The sequence below is a fragment of the Bombina bombina genome, chromosome 9, assembly GCF_027579735.1.
Source record: "Bombina bombina isolate aBomBom1 chromosome 9, aBomBom1.pri, whole genome shotgun sequence".
Classification (NCBI taxonomy): Eukaryota; Metazoa; Chordata; class Amphibia; order Anura; family Bombinatoridae; genus Bombina; species Bombina bombina.
This window is the reverse complement of record NC_069507.1, coordinates 187486180-187509131: the sequence shown is the minus strand read 5'-3', so window position 1 is coordinate 187509131 and position 22952 is coordinate 187486180. Positions and strand designations below refer to the sequence as shown.

At 38.6% G+C, this 22952-nt stretch overlaps 1 protein-coding gene across 2 annotated transcripts in view; it reads right to left on the bottom strand.

The window, feature by feature from the left end:
* The window catches only part of DHX32 (DEAH-box helicase 32 (putative)), a 195249-nt gene that overhangs the window by 140953 nt on the left and 31344 nt on the right, over positions 1–22952 (bottom strand). For both annotated transcript variants that reach the window (XM_053692517.1, XM_053692516.1), the window contains one exon: positions 2705–2898. In XM_053692517.1, coding sequence (XP_053548492.1) covers positions 2705–2898 — 194 coding nt within the window. The remainder of the gene's footprint in view (positions 1–2704; positions 2899–22952) is intronic.

Here is a 22952-nt window from a genome sequence, read left to right as displayed (position 1 = left end):
ACCCTTAAAATGTGGAAACCGGAGCCGTTTGCAATTTTAACCCCACTACAGTCCCAGCCACAGCCTTTGTTGTGACTTCAACTATCCCAGGGGGGTATTTCAAACCTTCTAGGAACGTTTTCAGTGGACACCAGACCCTCTCACATGCATCTGCATGCACTGTACTTAAAAGAAACTGCGCAATAATGGCGCGAAAATGAGGCTCTGCCCAATACAGTGAAAGGCTCTTCCTGACTGGGAAGGTGTCTTAACTAGTGCCTGGCGATAAAAAACGTTCCCCAAATAATAAAAGTGTGAAATCCACTTCAAACTTTAAATAAAAACTTAAATAAACAATCGATTTAGCCCTTAAGAGTGTCCACCAGTTAATAGCCCATAATAAGCCCTTTATTCTTTCTAAGTCTAAGAAAATGGCTTACCGATCCCCATGAGGGAAAAATGACAGCCTTCCAGCATTACACAGTCTTGTTAGAAAATGGCTAGTCATACCTTAAGAAGAAAAGTCTGCAAACTGTTCCCCCCAACTGAAGTTCTCTCATCTCAACAGTCCTGTGTGGGAACAGCAATCTATTTTAGTTACTGCTGCTAAAATCATACTCCTCTTTTAAACAGAACTCTTCATCTCTTTCTGTTTCAGAGTAAATAGTACATACCAGCACTATTTTAAAATAACAAACTCTTGATAGAAGAAATAAAAAACTACAACTAACACCACAAACTCCTCACCATCCCCGTGGAGATGCTACTTGTTCAGAGCGGCAAGGAGAATGACTGGGGGGCGGAGCCAGAGGGGGAGCTATATGGACAGCTCTTGCTGTGTGCTCTCCTTGCCTTTCCCTGTAGGGGAGGAGAATATCCCACAAGTAATGGATGACGCCGTGGACCGGACACACCAATGTTGGAGAAAAGGGGGCAGTTTGGAGAGGCTTAGATACAAGGTCATCACAGAGGTAAAACGTGTATTATTATTACGGTGTTGTTTATGCAAAACTGGCGAATAGGTAATTATCTATATTTTTAAACAACAAAAATTATGGTGTTGACTGTCCCTTTAAGCTTATATTTTATAGGAAATATGGGCAGACTTGTTGGGCTTATGGTTCCGATCTGCCATCAAAATGTAGGTTTCTATGTTTGAAGAGTTGAGATATGAATTTAGAGACAAAGAAAGAATGAGTTGTGTAGAAATTGGGTCTAGCAAACGTAATAAAAGGTGGAAATAGCTCAATTCTTGGACTCAAGATTGCTGCATTTTTTGTTGTTTTATCTGACAATTTAAAGGGACAGTATACTGTAAAATAGTTTTTCCCTTAATGTGTTAACAATTGCTTTTTTTTATTAAATGCAGAGTAAAACATGTATGAAAATTAGTTTTTAGGTTTTTTTTGTGTATATTAAAGCTCTGATTTTGTGTTTTGAAGCCACAACCTAATAAAATGGGTTGAGCTTGTAGGTATAATCAGATCTCATTACTGTATCACATTGTGTAAATATACGTGCTTCTTTATCTTATATCATCATTTTATTATCTTATCTGTGCTATATCCCACTGGGAGTGTAATTTCTTCTGCTGGCTGTGTTTACAAAGCTTAGCTATAGCTTGGACCTGTGGCCACAAACTTTCAGAATAGGTGGGGATACCATAGGCTAAATCAACTATGCCAATGCCAATATAAGGGTAAAGGAGCTACTTGTAAACAGTTTAATACACTACAGCAGGTAAAGTGGATCATTGGGAACAAATTAACGGGGAGAACATTTTTGAGTAAACTGCCCTTTAAAGTAATATTTTTAGAATAATTTTCAGTCAAGTGGGGGCGTTTAATAAGTATGAATGAGATATAGGTTTCTTCAGCATATTTAAAAAGGGACATTGTACACTAGATTTTTCTTAGCATAAATGTTTTTTAAATTATCCATTTATATAGCCCATCTGGGAGTGTGTTAGTAAAAATGTATAGTTTTGCTTATTTTTAAATAAAATTGCGCTTCTTTTCAGACTCGTAACCAAGCCCCAAAGTTTTAGATGTATACTGATGTACACAGACTGCTTCTGTTTGTATAATGAGTATTTTCATATGCAGAGGATGGGGCAGGGGAGACCTGCTCTCAGCCCATTTTAGTGGGTGCCCTTGCTTAAACTCATTAACAGTGCTAAACTGGGAGCTTCTAAGTAAGTTTTTAAAAAGGTTTTTTTTTTTTACTGTTTTTTATATCAGTATCTGTGCATATTATTCTTTATAGTAGTGTCTATTACATGCAGTTAAATGAAAATTTGTGTATACCGTCCCTTTAATACAGAAACATAATAAATTAGTAACACAAGAAGGGCTGAAATGTAGTAGGTTTAGGAGTAATAAGCACACATACTTCTTTATAGCGTTCCAAGTGGTAGAGAGAAATACTATGTTATAAAGCCTGGGATATGATAAACTATAAATAGACCTTATTCTTATAGATAGATAGAGATAGATAGATAGATAATTAATTACACAGACAAGCAGGAGGGTATTCACCCAGACTCTTTATCCTCCTTTAGCTGCATGATAACATTTTCCCAGTGAGTTTGTCAGACATTCTCTGATGCTATGGTTCAGCAGTTATCTAAATGGTGCCCAGCTGCTTTCCGTTCAGCCTTTTGCTCTTAGCACGGACTGACAGCTGTACAGGATCAGAGGGATTCAACCTAAAAATGTACACAAACCTTAGGATCGTTTCATTTGTACAGCAGTTCTCAAAAGGGACAACATAACCAACTTCATGTCCGATATTGACATCCATTTCATCTGCGACTCTCATGGCCAACCACATCACCGTCTGCTTGTGCACCTGGGTGCAGACAACAGCGCCATGCTGATGTTGTTCCGTGAGGCAATACTCCGCACACCACTGAGGAATCTAAGCGCAAAAAGACACAAGAACAACATTAAATAAAGAATGAATTTAAGTGACATGAAAACTGAATCAAAAAATGGAAATCTCATATTTAAAAAAATTAAAAAAAAATCACTCACTCAGTTCCCAACTGAAACATTACTGAATTTATCTCAAAAACACTTTTCAGAGAACCTTTAAAAAAAGTGCCTATAAGCATTCCTGTACAGCCATAATTTTATTTTTTAATGTTATTAATTGCTGCGCTTTGATATGCATGGAAGAACATTTTTGAGGTTGAAGTCCCATGGAGACTTGTGTAAATCAGCTGGCAGGGTTGTTTAGAGTTGACATCAGTGCTTGTGTCCCCTGAGAATAAAATCTGTCACCTTAGCAATGCATTTTACCTCCCAGGGTTTCACAAGAGAAAGTCTGAAGCCTGCCTGAGCTCATGTCTGTGTTTCTTAAGCATGGAACATATTCCTGGCCCAGCCATCTGTTGCAACCTGACAGTTAATATTCTTTTATTCATTTGTCAATGGCCGGTCTAAGTTGAGCAACTATTGCAAAGACTCTGGAGCAAAGGCTACTGAAATGAACCAGTGTCCCAGTTAAGATTGTATTAAAGTCTGCAATATACTTTCATTATTTGTTTTTTCCCCATTTTCCTGTAATTACATACCCCCCAACTGTCCCGATTTTCGCGGGACAGTCCCGGTTTTAGGGGTCTGTCCCCCTGTCCCGAGTTGCTAGCCATCTGTCCCGATTTGCCCCAGGCATTTAAAAAAAAAATAAAAAAAAAAATATTTTTTTTTTTTTTAAATTCTGTTGGTCTCATACTCAGAAGCAGCTGACTTTGCTCTGACAGGGTTAAATACCTGTTAGTTTCCCTGTGGAAAAGGAATGGTGTGTGGGTTAAGCAGGAGTAAGAAGGCTATATACACTGACCACGGGTAATGGTGACCTCTCTAACCTACCTCTGGTAGTGATGATGTCTAACCCCTGGGGATAATAGCATGCCTTCAGTTTTATACAATGAGCAGTGCTAATACCAGGGTAACGAACAGTGGCAGCCGCAGACTACCAGCTAATGTGCTTGCCAACCCAGGACCCCATACAATGAATTACAGATCCCCATATGTGATGTAGTGTGTGTGTCTATTTGTATCCATAACTGTGTGTGTGTATCTGTATGTATAAGTGTGTATCTGCATGTATAAGTGTATGCTATGTAGTGTGTGTGTGTCTGCATGTATAAGTGTATACTATGTAGTGTCTGTGTATCTGCATGTATAAGTGTATGCTATGTAGTGTGTGTGTGTCTGCATGTATAAGTGTATACTATGTAGTGTCTGTGTATCTGCATGTATAAGTGTATGCTGCATGTATAAGTGTATGCTATGTAATGTGTGTGTGTGTGTGTGTGTATCTGCATGTATAAGTGTATGCTATGTAGTGTGTGTGTGTGTGTGTGTGTGTATCTGCATGTATAAGTGTATGCTATGTAGTGTGTGTGTGTCTGCATGTATAAGTGTATACTATGTAGTGTGTGTGTGTCTGCATGTATAAGTGTATACTATGTAGTGTCTGTGTATCTGCATGTATAAGTGTATGCTATGTAGTGTGTGTGTGTGTCTGCATGTATAAGTGTATACTATGTAGTGTCTGTGTATCTGCATGTATAAGTGTATGCTGTCTGTATAAGTGTATGCTATGTAATGTCTGTGTGTGCATCTGCATGTATAAGTGTATGCTATGTAGTGTGTGTGTACCTGCATGTATAAGTGTATGCTATGCAGCGTGTGTGTACCTGCATGTATAAGTGTATGCTATGTAGCGTGTGTGTATCTGCATGTATAAGTGTATGCTATGTAGTGTGTGTGTGTGTGTATCTGCATGTATAAGTGTATGCTATGTAGTGTGTGTGTGTGTGTGCGCATGTATAAGTGTATGCTATGTAGTGTGTGTGTGTGTGTGTATCTGCATGTATAAGTGTATGCTATGTAGTGTGTGTGTGTGTGTATCTGCATGTATAAGTGTATGCTATGTAGTGTGTGTGTGTGTATCTGCATGTATAAGTGTATGCTATGTAGTGTGTGTGTGTGTATCTGCATGTATAAGTGTATGCTATGTAGTGTGTGTGTGTCTGTGTATCTGCATGTATAAGTGTATGCTATGTAGTGTGTGTGTGTCTGCATGTATAAGTGTATACTATGTAGTGTCTGTGTATCTGCATGTATAAGTGTATGCTGTCTGTATAAGTGTATGCTATGTAATGTCTGTGTGTGCATCTGCATGTATAAGTGTATGCTATGTAGTGTGTGTGTACCTGCATGTATAAGTGTATGCTATGCAGCGTGTGTGTACCTGCATGTATAAGTGTATGCTATGTAGCGTGTGTGTATCTGCATGTATAAGTGTATGCTATGTAGTGTGTGTGTGTGTGTATCTGCATGTATAAGTGTATGCTATGTAGTGTGTGTGTGTGTGTGCATGTATAAGTGTATGCTATGTAGTGTGTGTGTGTGTGTGTGTATCTGCATGTATAAGTGTATGCTATGTAGTGTGTGTGTGTGTGTATCTGCATGTATAAGTGTATGCTATGTAGTGTGTGTGTGTGTATCTGCATGTATAAGTGTATGCTATGTAGTGTGTGTGTGTGTATCTGCATGTATAAGTGTATGCTATGTAGTGTGTGTGTGTGTGTATCTGCATGTATAAGTGTATGCTATGTAGTGTGTGTGTGTGTGTATCTGCATGTATAAGTGTATGCTATGTAGTGTGTGTGTGTGTGTATCTGCATGTATAAGTGTATGCTATGTAGTGTGTGTGTGTGTGTGTATCTGCATGTATAAGTGTATGCTATGTAGTGTGTGCGTGTATCTGCATGTATAAGTGTATGTAATTTCAATTTTTTGCCGCAGGGGGGGGTCCCTCTTTTGAATTTTGAAATGTTGGGAGGTATGACATAGCCCTGAGATTCATGGTAAGTCTCTAGCAAATAACTTCTGGAATACTTTTATGTTATCATCCAGCCCCTGACTATTTATAATGGTCTGTGGTTATCATTTAACTTAAATGGACAGGAAACCCACAGCTTTTCTTTGATGATTTAGAAAGAGCATGCAATTTTAAACAACTTTCCAATTTACATCTATTATCAGATTTGCTTCATTCTCTTGATGTCCTTTGTTGAAAAGCATATCTAAATAGGCTCAGTAGCTGGTGATTGATGGTTGCACAGATTCCTTGTGTGATTGGCTTACCCATGTGCATTGCTATTTCTTCAACAAAGTATATCTAAAGAATGAAGCAAATTAGAATGTTGTTTAAAATTGTATTCTCTACCTGAATCATGAAAGAAAAAAAAAATTGTGTTTCATGTCCCTTTAAGTGTGATATTACAAATATGCATACACTAATTAAGACAAATAGATATCTTTTCTCCTTGTGTGGAGACTCAACTAACAGGAGGCCATAGTCCACTGGTATTTTATTCAAAGCTGCTGAGACCTGAGAAAAGAAAAAAAAGAGTTCATGACTTCAGCAATGATGATGCTGATTGGCTGCAGTTTATTTCTTCACTTTTTTTTTTTTTTCTTTTTCACCTGCAGCTGGACAGCAGCTGAAGTATAACTTTTTAAACAGCACTTTCTCTGCTGAGCTGAGGAAATTGTGAGGTAAAATATCTTCCTTTTTTTACATAGAGTTGATGAGGTGATATTTTCCTGTCAGCCTTTTACAGTTATGCTGCATCACTTTAATTGATTTAGCATATGAGTAGTATATCCCTTTAAGGATATGTTCTACAAATTCTCAATTACATTTTTTAAGACAACTGGATTATCATCTGTGTATCTGCAATATAACTTGGAACTCAGTAAATTAAGCTGCATATACCTAGAGAATAGATAAAAAAAATCATAAATTAAAATCTACATACTCAAAATGCAGAAAACAGCTATTGCTAAATTATATCCATATGCAGCATTACTTTTTACTGTGCATTAGTATAACCAAAAAGCAAAATAAATTAGCAAAATAAAACAAATACATTAATCAAACATTGAGAGTTATTAAAGGACCGTTTCAAACTCTCTTTTTTTATGTTATCAACTATTAGATTATGTAAACGCACAAATACAGATTAACAGACATCCCAACTCTCCCTGAAGTTCAGGGAGTCTCCCTGATTGTAATAGCGCCTCCCTGCTGCCAGCAAATGGAGTGCAATCTCCCTGAAACTCCAAGTACTATGATCCAATTTGGCCCAAATCAGGAAAAGTGTTTCTTTAAGGAATGCTTTTAGTTGCTGGGACATTATAGAACCCTTAAAACATCAGTAACCAAAAAGCCCCCACTGATTTTAATAAAATAAAAACACAAATACTACCTTATTTACTGCACGTAATTAAACTTTGTATTCTAAAATATGTAAGCATTCAACAAGTGTATGCTATGCAGTGCGTGTGTATCTGCATGTGTAAGTGTATGCTATGTAGTGTGCTACTGTGCATTTTTGCTGACTTTAAAGGCCAGAATCTAGAATATTAATGGGAATGCAGAGAGCAGTTTTAAAGAATTTATTATTAAATGTCCAATTAAGATAAAAATATTTAGCAATGTCTTTGCAAAGGATAATTAAATACATAGCTCACATAGCTATACCAGTGGTTTGAGCTTGTGTTTGATTTGCTGCCTAAGTGTATTAAAATATATGACTTTATTTAGAATTTTATTTATATTACTTTAATCTTATGATTTTTAAGCCCCGCCCACCACATTTCAATTTTTTGCCGCGGGGGGGGGGGGGTCCCTCTTTTGAATTTTGAAATGTTGGGAGGTATGTAATTACATTCTGAGCTTAAGACATTCTACACAGCCATTGGTTGCACACTCTAGTGACCTATTTATAACTGTCTCTAATTGGCCACAGCAGAGAAGGTAACCTAAGTTACAACATGGCAGCTCCCATTGTTTTATAGGCACTAAAACTTTACACTTATTTTGTCAATATTTAAACAGCGAATGAAAATTTTAAAAATACATCTACATGTTATTCTCAGACTAATATTTTCTTTGACTGCATCAATCTAGATAGTATTTATTTAGTGTTTAATATCCCTTTAAACATGAATAAGAGAGAATATATTTGGGGGAACTTCCGGGCGGCGGCCATCTCTGGACGCAAAACTGTTTGCTGCTCACACCTTCCTGCTGAAACTACAGAATATTGAAAGATATAGCCAGTATTTGGGCTTTAAATTGTTGGAAGCAAGACTTTCATTTGATGCCTCCCTTCTTAGGATCGTGCAGCACCTACTGTTACCGGAGCTATTTCAAGGCTGAGGAATTTTCAAAACCCCCCAGTGACTCCCACATGGGAATTCACTGTCGCGCAGCCCCCTGTTGGCGGCTGTTTATTGCATAAGTACTTACCATCACCACTATCAAACCAGCACGCAAACAATGGTGAAATACTACTACCTTCATTGACAAGAGACATACTTTACTGGCTTTAAACTTGCGCATTATTATTTTATTTTATTTTTTCAATATGGCGCTGAACACTGCGTTGATTATGAGGGAGATCAAAGCCCTGCTGGACGCCCACCGCGTCAGGGTTTGCACGGCACTTGAAGAGGAATATATCTCTCTGGAAGATACATGTGACAAGGCAAAAGGAAGGAAGCACCCTCCGCGGGAGATAAAGATTACACCTTTCTCAAAGCTGATCCAAGCACCTCCCGCAAACATACCTAGTAAGATCCCACCAACTCCACTGATCAGCGAAACTTACCCAAAAGGAGCTGTAGCCACTCTGGGTGTGCCGCCTGGAGAGTTGGGGGGGAACCCGACCCGAGTGGAGAGGAGAGCCGCATCGCTAATCGGCGAACCTTACCTAAAAGGAGTCTTGGCCATTCCGGATGTGCTGCCCGGAGAGTTGGGGGAGCACCCGACCGAAGTGGAGAGGAGAGCCGCATCACCGAACGGCGGCGTACATAGGAAGGAGAGCCATGCAAGAGAAGCAGTGCCGATGATGGAACAGCAGCTTGGGAGCGACACAGTCTCACGGAGACCTATGCTGATCACCGCAACTATGATGCCTGATCCTGAAACATGCGGTCCGAGATCTGCAAGTCCCCTTGTCCGGCCCTACTACACCCCTACTGAGGATCCATCTGAGGCTTACTGGTATATTCCAGGGGGGACATGGCATCCATTATGGAAGCTTTTCAATGAGGGCTACGGAGTCTGCAGAGGACGATTACAGTTAACCCCACTGTATAAAACCGGGGTAGGTTGAACTCCTCTATTGATTTAAGTTGCATGGCGGACTTTCATTCAGACAACCCTATGACGTTCCATAAGTCTGCTTTGCGATCTTGCACTCAAAGTTTTTGGGGGTATTACGGTGTTAGGGTGCTTTGCCCTCATGCACCTATGTTGTGTTTCTCTGCTCAAGCCCTCCCCATTACAAGCTAGAATTAACTCTCTCGTCGAGGTGCATATTAACTGACTTTACATTTTCCATTTCTGCAGGACAGATGACTTGTCAGCCAAATGCACACAATAGGGGTTCTGTTTGCCAATAATCAAACCAGTTTTCACTTATAATATGTCCCATGCTTCCCTGAATACATCTCTATCAGTTAGTTCCCACTTTGTAATGCCAGACTAGGGTATATTATGTTGTATGTCTTATTATCGCTATTGTGTTGGTAATATCCCCTATTACTTTAATGGGTTGCAAATAACTCCTTTGTCTACAAGTTGAATACATATTTCACCCTAGTTGAAGGCTGTATCATCCCTGTTTTTAAGGTCTAACAACCTTCAAATGTATCCTAAGGGTATAAGAGTGGCCCTATTTGTTGGTGTTTATGTTTCTGTCTCCCCTTCATAACCCCTCATTAAGTTGACAATACAACTAGTGCGGCCGCTACAGAACATTTGGGAGGATCATTTATTTCTCATAATCTATTGTTTAAAGGGTGATTCTTACCACGCCATATTAGAAAATTAGGTTATACTATATAAAGCTATACTCATACATATTTGTTATTTCAATAGTTAAAAGGGCTTATAAAGGTCCAAAAGAGACCTCATGTGATTACAATCCTCCTACTTTCCCTTTTACTAGCTAAGTTGGAGGCCCAAAAGTGGTCTCATCAGTTCCAAGGAGACACACAAAACAAAAAATGTGGGTTAGAGTTTGCTGTCTTGATATATAATGAAGGTACTATTTAGATATTTGTCTGTATTATTGTATTTTACACCCATATATTAGCTGCAATTTTTTAATCTGGGTTATGATTTACTGTTGTGAAGTGTAATGGCTGTACAACCCTTCATTAAAAGTGCCTGTATGACTTTGTTTCTTTAACCCTTAATAAAAATTATTTAAAAAAAAAAAAAAAAAAAAAAAAGAGAGAGAATATATTTGCATCCAACCCAATTATACGATTTAAATGGAAATGAAGTTGCAATAATGAATGCTATAACGTGCAAAAACATTTCATTATCACGATTGCTTGCATTTAACTATGTGTTTAACCCATGCCTATCCCTGCCTTCTTCTAGTCATGGGTGCTGCCATGTTGAAAGCTACAACTTAGATTCTAGTAGCTGGAGCTCCTTGAGTTTGCTAGGGCCTGGTTTAAAGAGACATTAAACACTAAAAAGAACCACTCAATGCAGTACAATTGCATAATTAACAAGTGCATAATAAAAAGGAAAGGATTTAAAACCTACTCTGAAATTTAAATAAGCAGTGGATCTTTCCCCCTGTTATTTTTGTCCCATTTTCCAGACCCCTGTATCATGTGACAGACATCAGCCAATCACAGACTAGTATACGTATACCCTGTGAGCTTGTGCACATGCTCAGTAGGATCTAGTTTCCCAGAAAGTGTGCATATAAAAACACTGAGAAAAATGTGATAATGGAAGTAAATTGGAAAGTGTCTTAAAACTGCTGCTCTTTCTGAATCCTAAAACTTTATTTTGACTTGTGTCCCTTTAAATCTTTGGCTTATTCTACATGTTTGTATACACCATTGTGTAGCTCCTTAAAAGAGAAAATGTACTCTGGCAAGCTGCTGATAAAAGTTAATTGTATTCAAAGCTGCTCCAGGAACTACTTAAATCGGCTTGTCTCTCCCTGCCCTCATGGCTAGGCTGCCACCTCTTGTGTACATAGCTTTTCTATAACCAATACTGTTCTAAAATAGTGGCATCAACAGACAAAATCAACTATTTTTAAAATGCCAAAATAAAGGTAAACTTGCCATTTGTAAACAATTTTAATATACTTTGGCAGTTAAACTGGTCATTGAATATATTAGGTGAAATGGTTAGGTGTAGAAGATCATTTACAACTGTCCGTAACAAACAAATGCAAATAAATGACCAGGCTTTGATTATTCAACATGAACTTTTTTTTTTTTTTTTTTTTTTTTTTTTAACTACTGAGCCATTGTCACTCTCCTGTGCTAGAGGTAATTGTATTTGTTTGGCCCTCATTGCATTTAAACATACATTTTAACTTTTGTTCTATGAGGTATCCTCACAAGTTTTACCTAATTTTTAACCTTTTAATGCAGTTATGGCATTCTATTCCGTCCTAACCGCACTGGGCTTTAGCGTCGTTAGGACGGAATAGAACGTCCTAGCCGTTTGGCTGTCCTAAAGCCAACGGCGCTTCCAGAATGCGATCACGGTCTAAAGGGTGCCTGTTCCGATGTAGACAAATTTACCCTGTCATCCAAGAGTTAAGCAGCCTAAGCATTTGTTTTTTTTTAGAAAAAATAAATACATGTGTTTGTTCTATGAGGTACATAGTAAAAAGCAGCATTGGAGTCATTATTTCCTGAGTCGTGACTGGAGGATGACGATCCGTCATTTCGGACGTATAAAAAGGCTTGCGACGACTGGGGGGGGGGAGCGGCTGTCAAGACTAAAAGGGCAAGTATTTTCACAACATGAGTGAAACGTAAATTTTGATGAATTAAAGTGACCCTGTTTTTAAATCGGATTTTTAAAAACCGGGCACTTTATCATCTAAATTTACATTCACTTTAAGGGACAGACAACACCAAAATTGTTACTGTTTAAAACGAAAAATAGCGCCTTTACTACCCATTTCCTCAGCTTTGCACAACCAACATTGTTAGATTAATATACTTTATAACCTTTAAACCTCTAAATTTCTGCCTGTTTCTAAGCCACTATAGACAGCCTCTTATCACATGCTTTATTTGCTTTTCACAACAAGAGACTGCTAATTCATGTGTGCCATATAGATAACATTGTGTTCTTTTCCAGGAGTTGTGCATGACACTGCTCTAATTGGCTAAAATGCAAGTCAATAGAGAATAAATATCCATGTGATCAGGGGGCTGTCAGATAAGGTAAGGTAATCACAGAGGCAAAAAAAAAAAAAGTGTATTAAAGGGACATAATACTCATATGCTAAATCCCTTGAAACTGATGCAGTATAGCTGTAAAAAGCTGACAGGAAAATATAACCTGAGCATCTCTATGTTAAAAAGGAAGATATTTTACCTCACAATTTCCTCAGCTCAGCAGAGTAAGTTCTGTGTAAAAAGTTATACTCAGCTGCAGGTAAAATTTAAAAAAAAAATGAAGAAATGAACAGCAGCCAATCAGCATCAGCAGTGCTGAGGTCATGAACTCTTACTGTGATCTCATGAGATTTGACTTAACTCTCATGAGATTTCATAGTAAGCTTCCTTTACCTGATTGGTGAAATAATATGAGAGTTCACGATGCTCATCCTTTCAGCTGTCCCAGGACAGACACACTAAAATGCTGCTTAGAAATCCTTTACAATGGGAGGTGGCTACTGAGGAACTTTTGAGGTAAAATATCTTTCTTTTTTACATAGAGATGTTCAGGAGATATTTTCTAGTCAGCTTTTTACAGCTATGCTGCATCACTTTCAAGTGTTTAAACATTTGGGTATTATGGCCCTTTAATATAACAGTGTTGATCATGCAAAACTGGGGACTGGGTAATAAAGGAATTATCCGACTTTTGGTTCAAAATTGTTATTGTTTAAAAAGATATTCTACATAGAATTTCACTAAATAATCGCCTATTTTTACATTCACCCAGTTCTCCCATTTATTTTGGTTCCTACATCTTAATTAGTTCAGATAAGCATTTTCTGAAAGAGCTGGTAATTAGGAAAGGAGATAGTACAAGCGATCACCAGGATCTGGTGGGAACACTCAGGATGACGGCACAGCAGCAGATGCACATAACGACAACGGGTCGTAATGGTCAAACAAGGGGTTAACATACTTAAAATAAACATTCTCAGCCTATATATATTATTATATCCAGCATTTTTTTAGTTTTTAATGTCCCTTTAAATGTAGGACAGTTTAATAAAAGAAAATAATAAACAAAGAGACATGTTTACTTGTTAAATCATTCACTAATCATTTTCAGTCACTCAGCCCTTGATGGGAAGCACAGACTAGCGCTGGCATAAATGAGGATTTCAGCAAAATGCTCAGCTTTTGTACTTAAAGTATTTTAGCTCAACGTTAATCTTTGTAGATACAAATGAAATACAATCTCCCTGGGGATTTGTATGAAAATCAGAAATACTGACACACATTTCTAACAAAAAAAATAATCATTTGAACAATCCAGAATAGAATAGAGAAAATATGTTAAAATACCAGTGTTCCCTTCAAAAATAATCCTATTCATTTTAATCCATTATATGTTGAAGGGTCATGAAACTCACAGTTCCTGATTCAGATAGAACATACAATTTTAAACAACTTTCCAATTTATTTCTATTATCTAAATTGCTCCCTTCTCTTGGTATACGTTGATGAAAAGCATACCTATGTAGGTTTAAATGCAGAAATGCACTACTGGGAGCTAGCTGCTGATTGGAGGCTGCTCTTATGATCCCCTTGCCATTGGCTCACCCAATACTAGCTCCTTGTAGTGCATTATTGCTCCTTTAACAAAGGACACCAATAAGGCAAAATTGTTGTTTATAATTATATGATCTGTCTGAATCCCAAAATAAAAATTGTGGGTTTCCTGTCCTTTTAAGAGTGGTTTATTTTGTAGAAAAGCTCTCCTTTTCAGTCAAGGGGTAAAAAAAAAAAAAAAAAGTAAGTCCAAAATGTCCTGCATGATTGTCATTGGGTGGGGGGTATGCCCCGCCTCCGACCTGCAGCCTCTGTGTGTTTTTTTTTAAGGGATAATAAAATTCTGATCATACATATTACATGGTTGGGAAATATAGGTGCTCTATTAATACTGAGAATTAACTAAGTATTATTACAATTTTTATATCAATCAATTTTAGCAATTGTCATAAAATCCATTGTTTAGAACAGGCATGGACAAACAAGCAGCTCAAGGGCCACATGTGACCCTCTGCACTAGTTTATGTAGTCCTTGCAGAAGTTTCTATAGTTTTGCAGCTCCAGGAAAAAGAGAAACGGTGGTCTTTGGGGTGACCGCAACTCACAAAACCCTCTAAGGGGGAGAACAGGAGACAGCAGTGTTTATCAGCCATACAAGTAAATGCAGCCCTTAAAAAGGGATATTAAACCCAATTTTCTTCTTTCGTGATTTAGACAGAGCATGCAATTTTAAGCAATTTTCTAATTTACTCCTATTATCAAATTTTTCTTTGTTCTCTTGGTAACTTTAGTTCAAAACGCATAAAGCTTAAAGGGACACTGAACCCAAATTTTTTCTTTCGTGATTCATAAAGAGCATGCAATTTTAAGCAACTTTCTAATTTACTCCTATTATCAATTTTTCTTCATTCTCTTGCTATCTTTATTTTAAATAGAAGGCATTTAAGCTATTTATTTGGTTCAGACCATGGAAAGCACTTATTCATTGGTGGATGAATTTATCCACCAATCAGCAAGAACAACCCACGTTGTTCACCGAAAATGGGCCGGCATCTAAAATTACATTCTTGCATTTCAAATAAAATTATCAAGAGAATGAAGAAAATTTGATAATAGGAGTAAATTAGAAAGTTGCATAAAATTGCACGCTCTATCTGAATCATTAAAGAAAAAAATTTGGGTTCAGTGTCCCTCTAAGAGCCAGCCCATTTTGATTTAGCACCCTGGGTATCGCTTGCTGATTGGTGGCTACATTTAGCCACAAATCAGCAAGCGTTACCCAGGTGCTGAACCAAAAATCAGTGTGCCACAGGTGTGCCAGCTACATTATGCCCACAGTAATTCCTATGTGCCTTCTGAATACCAGCTTACAGTAATTCCTGTGTGCCAGCTACAGTGTGCCTTCTGAATACCAGCTTACAGTAGTTCCTGTGTGCCAGCTACAGTGTGCCTTCTGAATACCAGCTTACAGTAATTCCTGTGTGCCAGCTACAGTGTGCCTTCTGGATACCATCTTACAGTAATTCCTGTGTGCCAGCTACAGTGTGCCTTCTGAATACCATCTTACAGTAGTTCCTGTGTGCCAGCTACAATGTGCCTTCTGAATACCATCTTACAGTAGTTCCTGTGTGCCAGCTACAGTGTGCCTTCTGAATACCAGCTTACAGTAGTTCCTGTGTGCCAGCTACAGTGTGCCTTCTCAATACCAGCTTACAGTAGTTCCTGTGTGCCAGCTACAGTGTGCCTTCTGAATACCAGCTTACAGTAGTCTGTGTGCCAGCTACAGTGTGCCTTCTGGATACCAGCTTACAGTAGTTCCTGTGTGCCAGCTACAGTGTGCCTTCTGAATACCATCTTACAGTAGTTCCTGTGTGCCAGCTACAGTGTGCCTTCTGAATACCAGCTTACAGTAGTTCCTGTGTGCCAGCTACAGTGTGCCTTCTGAATACCAGCTTACAGTAGTTCCTGTGTGCCAGCTACAGTGTGCCTTCTGAATACCAGCTTACAGTAATTCCTGTGTGCCAGCTACAGTGTGCCTTCTGAATACCAGTTTACATTAATTCCTGTGTGCCAGCTACAGTGTGCCTTCTGAATACCAGCTTACAGTAGTTCCTGTGTGCCAGCTACAGTGTGCCTTCTGAATACCAGCTTACAGTAGTTCATGTGTGCCAGCTACAGTGTGCCTTCTGGATACCAGCTTACAGTAGTTCCTGTGTGCCAGCTACAGTGTGCCTTCTGAATACCAGCTTACAGTAGTTCCTGTGTGCCAGCTACAGTGTGCCTTCTGAATACCAGCTTACAGTAATTCCTATGTGCCAGCTACAGTGTGCCATCTCAATACCAGCTTACAGTAGTTCCTGTATGCCAGCTACAGTGTGCCTTCTGAATACCAGCTTACAGTAGTTCCTGTGTGCCAGCTACAGTGTGCTTTCTGAATACCAGCTTACAGTAATTCCTGTGTGCCAGCTACAGTGTGCCTTCTCTATACCAGCTTACAGTAATTCCTGTGTGCCAGCTACAGTGTGCCTTCTGAATACCAGCTTACAGTAATTCCTGTGTGCCAGCTACAGTGTGCCATCTCAATACCATCTTACAGTAGTTCCTGTGTGCCAGCTACAGTATGCCTTCTGAATACCAGCTTACAGTAGTTCCTGTGTGCCAGCTACAGTGTGCCTTCTGAATACCAGCTTACAGTAGTTCCTGTGTGCCAGCTACAGTGTGCCTTCTGAATACCAGCTTACAGTAGTTCCTGTGTGCCAGCTACAGTGTGCCTTCTGAATACCAGCTTACAGTAGTTCCTGTGTGCCAGCTACAGTATGCCTTCTGAATAAGTCTAGAGTGTGCCATTTTACCAGCTTACAGTAATTCCTAGTTGTGTCACAGTGTGCCTTTTAAATAGGTCTACAGTGTGCCATCTCAATACCAGCTTACAGTAGTTCCTGTGTGCCAGCTACAGTATGCCTTCTGAATACCAGTCTACAGTGTGCCATCTCCTTAGCAGCTTACAGTAATTCCTAGTTGTGCCACCTACAGTATGCCATCTCGTTACCAGCTTACAGTAATTCCTAGTTGTGCCACCTACAGTATGCCATCTCGTTACCAGCTTACAGTAATTTCTGAGTGTGCCAGCTACAGTATGCCTTCTCGTTACCAGCTTACAGTAATTTCTGAGTGTGCCAGCTACAGTATGCCTTCTCAATTCCAGTTTACAACAATTCCTAGTTGTGCCAGCTACACTATGCCGGAGTACCGGTTTATTTCTAATTTACTCCTATTATCAATTTTCCTTTGTTTTCTTGGTATCTTTATTTGAAAAGCAGGAATGTAAGCTTAGGAGTCTGCTCATTTTTGTTTCAGCACCAGGGTAGCGCGTGCTAATTGGTGGCTAAATGTAGCCACCAATCAGCAAGTGCTACCCAGGATTCTGAACCAAAAAAAAAAATCCCTTTAAATAAAATCTATGGTGACTTTTGTAGATACCTTAAAGAGACAGTATACACTCATTTTCATATAACTGCATGTAATAGACACTACTATAAAGAATAAGATGCACAGATACGGATATAAAAATCCAGTATAAAACTGTTTAAAAACTTACTTAGAAGCTGTCAGTTTAGCTCTGTTGAAAAGGCAGTTGGAAAGCCCACTGCAAGTGGGAAATAAGACACCCCCCCCCCCTTCTTTTGCATATGAAAAGACCCTTTACACAAACAGGAGCAAGCTGGAGAAGGTAGCTGACGGTATTCTCCTAAAACTTTGGGGCTTGGTTAGGAGTCTGAAAATCAGAGCAATGTTATTTAAAAATAAGCAAAACTATACTTTTAAAAACAAAAACAAAAAAAACAACTTTATGGGCTTCATAAATAGATCTACAAAACATTTATGCAAAGAAAAAAAATTAGTGTATAATGTCCCTTTAATAAGCTTTTCTAAAGGACTGTGATGGACCCCATAGTTAGCTAGGGTCAGTAATGTGCTAACAATGGAGTGCATGTCAGTTTTGTGTTCTAACATCCCTTTAATAAATGTTGGGCACAGTAACCAGCATTTAAAAAGGTAGGTAAAATAACAAAATGACATTGGCACAGACAGAATTACAGCACAGTTATACTGAATGCCGAGAGGAATTCTGTATCTAGTGCTATGTATTGTAACCTCATGCAGTGTAGGAAAGACGTGACTGCAGAGATCTGTAGCTCACAGGGAACAAACGCCTTCAACAAACAGCAGCCACTCTGCATGTAACTCTGTAACCTTGTTACACAGCTGAGCTTTAATGATGAGTGGGTGTTCTGCAGAAATTCAAAAACCCCAATTACAAAATGCATGTTTTGTGTCTCAAAAACAATAACATCTCATTTTTATAAAACTATATCGTTAAAAGGGACAGTAACTTTGCTTTGAAAATTGTTTCAGTGTGTCAGCAATGTGTTTTTGTTTGTTTTTTATGTCACTGACAATATTTTTTTTATCGGTCACTGGGTGAATGTTTACAGATCTATCGTTTGCATTAGAGGCTAAGATCCGTCACACCTAGTAAACAGTGACTCGTCACAGCCAGGTCTTCCCCTCTAATGCAAATTAGGGAAAAGGCTAGTGTTAACCATCTGATTGGCTAACACTTGCCTTTCACAAAAATGAAAAAAAAAAAAAAAAAAAAAAAAAAAACGGACACAGAACTGGGCTGGTGGTTTAAAAAGAACTGTGGGGGGGGGGAGCTGCTTTGTCTAACATTTCAAACTAGATGTGCATTCGATTTTGTGACGAATTTGCATAGCCAAATGAATGCACCCCGAAATTTAAAGGGGCACTCAAGTCAAAATTAAACTTTAATTATTTAGATAGAGAATGCAATTTTATACAACTTTCCAATTTACTTCCATTAACAACATGTTTACAGTCTTTTTATATTTATTCTTTTTAAATCACCAGCTCCTACTGAGTATGTGCGAGAATTCCCAGAATATACGTATATGCATTTGTGATTGGCTGATGGCTGTCACATGATAAAGGGGGAATAGAAACAGACATAACTTTAAAATTTGTCAGAAAAAAAAATAATCTACTACTAATATGAAGTTCAGACTAAGTGCTATTGCATTGTCTTTTTATCATGCATTTGTTGTTTATGCAAATCTTCTGTGTTTACTGGTCCTTTAAAGCAAACAAATACTGAGGAAATCAGTCAGTATTCATTCTTTTCCAATAAATGGTTAATATACTTACGTTTTCCACATTGGAGAGCCGCGCTAACCCATTCCTCTTCTTTACAGAGCCCCAACCGCACTAAGAAGAGGCTTAGCGGTTAGCGCACTGGCTCCCAGGCTCTGCACATGTCTATTTTAAACTAAATATTTGCAGTCTGTGATAAGTGTGTACAACAGTCTTTTATAGTCTCGTTATATGGTTATTCCTATCTGGCCCTTACTATCCCCAGCAAAGATGACAAAATACTCCAGAGGAATTTCAGTCGGTATAACCCTGGAACAACAAAACCTAACAAAATGGCATTAATGCTTATTAAAAGTATATGGTGTGTGTATGTATGTATGTATGTATGTATGTATGTATGTATGTATGTATGTATGTATGTATGTATATATATATATATATATATATATATATATCTCAATCAATCATAATTTATGTAAGAACTTACCTGATAAATTCATTTCTTTCATATTAGCAAGAGTCCATGAGCTAGTGACGTATGGGATATACATTCCTACCAGGAGGGGCAAAGTTTCCCAAACCTCAAAATGCCTACAAATACACCCCTCACCACACCCACAAATCAGTTTAACGAATAGCCAAGAAGTGGGGTGATAAGAAAAAAGTGCGAAAGCATAAAAAATAAGGAATTGGAATAATTGTGCTTTATACAAAAAAATCATAACCACCACAAAAAAGGGTGGGCTTCATGGACTCTTGCTAATATGAAAGAAATGAATTTATCAGGTAAGTTCTTACATAAATTATGTTTTCTTTCATGTAATTAGCAAGAGTCCATGAGCTAGTGACGTATGGGATAATGACTACCCAAGATGTGGATCTTTCCACGCAAGAGTCACTAGAGAGGGAGGGATAAAATAAAGACAGCCAATTCCGCTGAAAAAATAATCCACACCCAAAATAAAAAGTTTAAATTTTATAATGAAAAAAACTGAAAACATAAGCAGAAGATTCAAACTGAAACAGCTGCCTGAAGTACTTTTCTACCAAAAACAGCTTCAGAAGAAGAAAACACATCAAAATGGTAGAATTTAGTAAAAGTATGCAAAGAAGACCAAGTTGCTGCTTTGCAAATCTGATCAACCGAAGCTTCATTCCTAAACGCCCAGGAAGTAGAAACTGACCTAGTAGAATGAGCTGTAATCCTTTGAGGCGGAGTTTTACCCGACTCGACATAAGCATGATGAATTAAAGATTTCAACCAAAATGCCAAAGAAATGGCAGAGGCCTTCTGACCTTTCCTAGAACCGGAAAAGATAACAAATAGACTAGAAGTCTTTCGGAAATTCTTAGTGGCTTCAACATAATATTTCAAAGCTCTAACTACATCCAAAGAATGCAATGATTTCTCCTTAGAATTCTTAGGCTTAGGACATAATGAAGGAACCACAATTTCTCTACTAATGTTGTTGGAATTCACAACCTTAGGTAAAAATTTAAAAGAAGTTCGCAACACCGCCTTATCCTGGTGAAAAATCAGAAAAGGAGACTCACAAGAAAGAGCAGATAATTCAGAAACTCTTCTGGCAGAAGAGATGGCCAAAAGGAACAAAACTTTCCAAGAAAGTAGTTTAATGTCCAATGAATGCATAGGTTCAAACGGAGGAGCTTGAAGAGCCCCCAGAACCAAATTCAAACTCCAAGGAGGAGAAATTGACTTAATGACAGGTTTTATACGAACCAAAGCTTGTACAAAACAATGAATATCAGGAAGATTAGCAATCTTTCTGTGAAAAAGAACAGAAAGAGCAGAGATTTGTCCTTTCAAGGAACTTGCAGACAAACCTTTATCCAAACCATCCTGAAGAAACTGTAAAATTCTCGGAATTCTAAAAGAATGCCAGGAAAAATGATGAGAAAGACACCAAGAAATATAAGTCTTCCAGACTCTATAATATATCTCCCTAGATACAGATTTACGAGCCTGTAACATAGTATTAATCACAGAGTCAGAGAAACCTCTTTGACTAAGAATCAAGCGTTCAATCTCCATACCTTTAAATTTAAGGATTTGAGATCCTGATGGAAAAAAGGACCTTGCGACAGAAGGTCTGTTCTTAACGGAAGAGTCCACGGTTGGCAAGAGGCCATCCGGACAAGATCCGCATACCAAAACCTGTGAGGCCATGCTGGAGCTACCAGCAGAACAAACGAGCATTCCTTCAGAATCTTGGAGATCACTCTTGGAAGAAGAAATAGAGGCGGAAAGATATAAGCAGGATGATACTTCCAAGGAAGTGACAATGCATCCACTGCTTCCGCTTGAGGATCCCTGGATCTGGACAGATACCTGGGAAGTTTCTGGTTTAGATGAGAGGCCATCAGATCTATTTCTGGAAGTCCCCACATTTGGACAATCTGAAGAAATACCTCTGGGTGAAGAGACCATTCGCCCGGATGCAACGTTTGGCGGCTGAGATAATCCGCCTCCCAATTGTCTATACCTGGGATATGAACCGCAGAAATTAGACAGGAGCTGGATTCCGCCCAAACCAGAATTCGAGATACTTCTTTCATAGCCTGAGGGCTGTGAGTCCCTCCTTGATGATTGATGTATGCCACAGATGTGACATTGTCTGTCTGAAAACAAATGAACGATTCTCTCTTTAGAAGAGGCCAAGACTGAAGAGCTCTGAAATTGCACGGAGTTCCAAAATATTGATCGGTAATCTCACCTCCTGAGATTCCCAAACCCCTTGTGCCGTCAGAGACCCCCACACAGCTCCCCAACCTGTAAGACTTGCATCTGTTGAGATTACAGTCCAGGTCGGAAGAACAAAAGAAGCCCCCTGAACTAAACAATGGTGATCTGTCCACCACGTCAGAGAGTGTCGTACAATCGGTTTTAAAGATATTAATTGAGATATCTTTGTGTAATCCCTGCACCACTGGTTCAGCATACAGAGCTGAAGAGGTCGCATGTGAAAACGAGCAAAGGGGATCGCGTCCGATGCAGCAGTCATAAGACCTAGAATTTCCATGCATAAGGCTACCGAAGGGAATGATTGTGACTGAAGGTTTCGACAAGCTGATATCAATTTTAGACGTCTCTTGTCTGTCAAAGATAGAGTCATGGACACTGAATCTGGAAACCCAAAAAGATTACCCTTGTCTGAGGAATCAATGAACTTTTTAGTAAATTGATCCTCCAACCATGATCTTGAAGAAACAACACAAGTCGATTCGTATGAGATTCTGCTAAATGTGAAGACTGAGCAAGTACCAAGATATCGTCCAAATAAGGAAATACCACAATACCCTGTTCTCTGATTACAGACAGAAGGGCACCGAGAACCTTTGTAAAAATTCTTGGAGCTGTTGCTAGGCCAAATGGCAGAGCCACAAACTGGTAATGCTTGTCTAGGAAAGAGAATCTCAGAAACTGATAGTGATCTGGATGAATCGGAATATGCAGATATGCATCCTGTAAATCTATTGTAGACATATAATGCCCTTGCTGAACAAAAGGCAGGATAGTCCTTACAGTTACCATTTTGAATGTTGGTATCCTTACATAACGATTCAATATTTTTAGATCCAGAACTGGTCTGAAGGAATTCTCCTTCTTTGGTACAATGAAGAGATTTGAATAAAACCCCATCCCCTGTTCCAGAACTGGAACTGGCATAAGTTCTCCAGCCAACTCTAGATCTGAAACACATTTCAGAAATGCTTGAGCCTTCGCTGGATTTACTGGGACACGGGAAAGAAAAAATCTCTTTGCAGGAGGCCTTATCTTGAAGCCAATTCTGTACCCTTCTGAAACAATATTCTGAATCCAAAGATTGTGAACGGAATTGATCCAAATTCCTTTGAAAAAACGTAATCTGCCCCCTACCAGCTGAGCTGGAATGAGGGCCGCACCTTCATGTGGACTTAGGAGCTGGCTTTGATTTTCTAAAAGGCTTGGATTTATTCCAGACT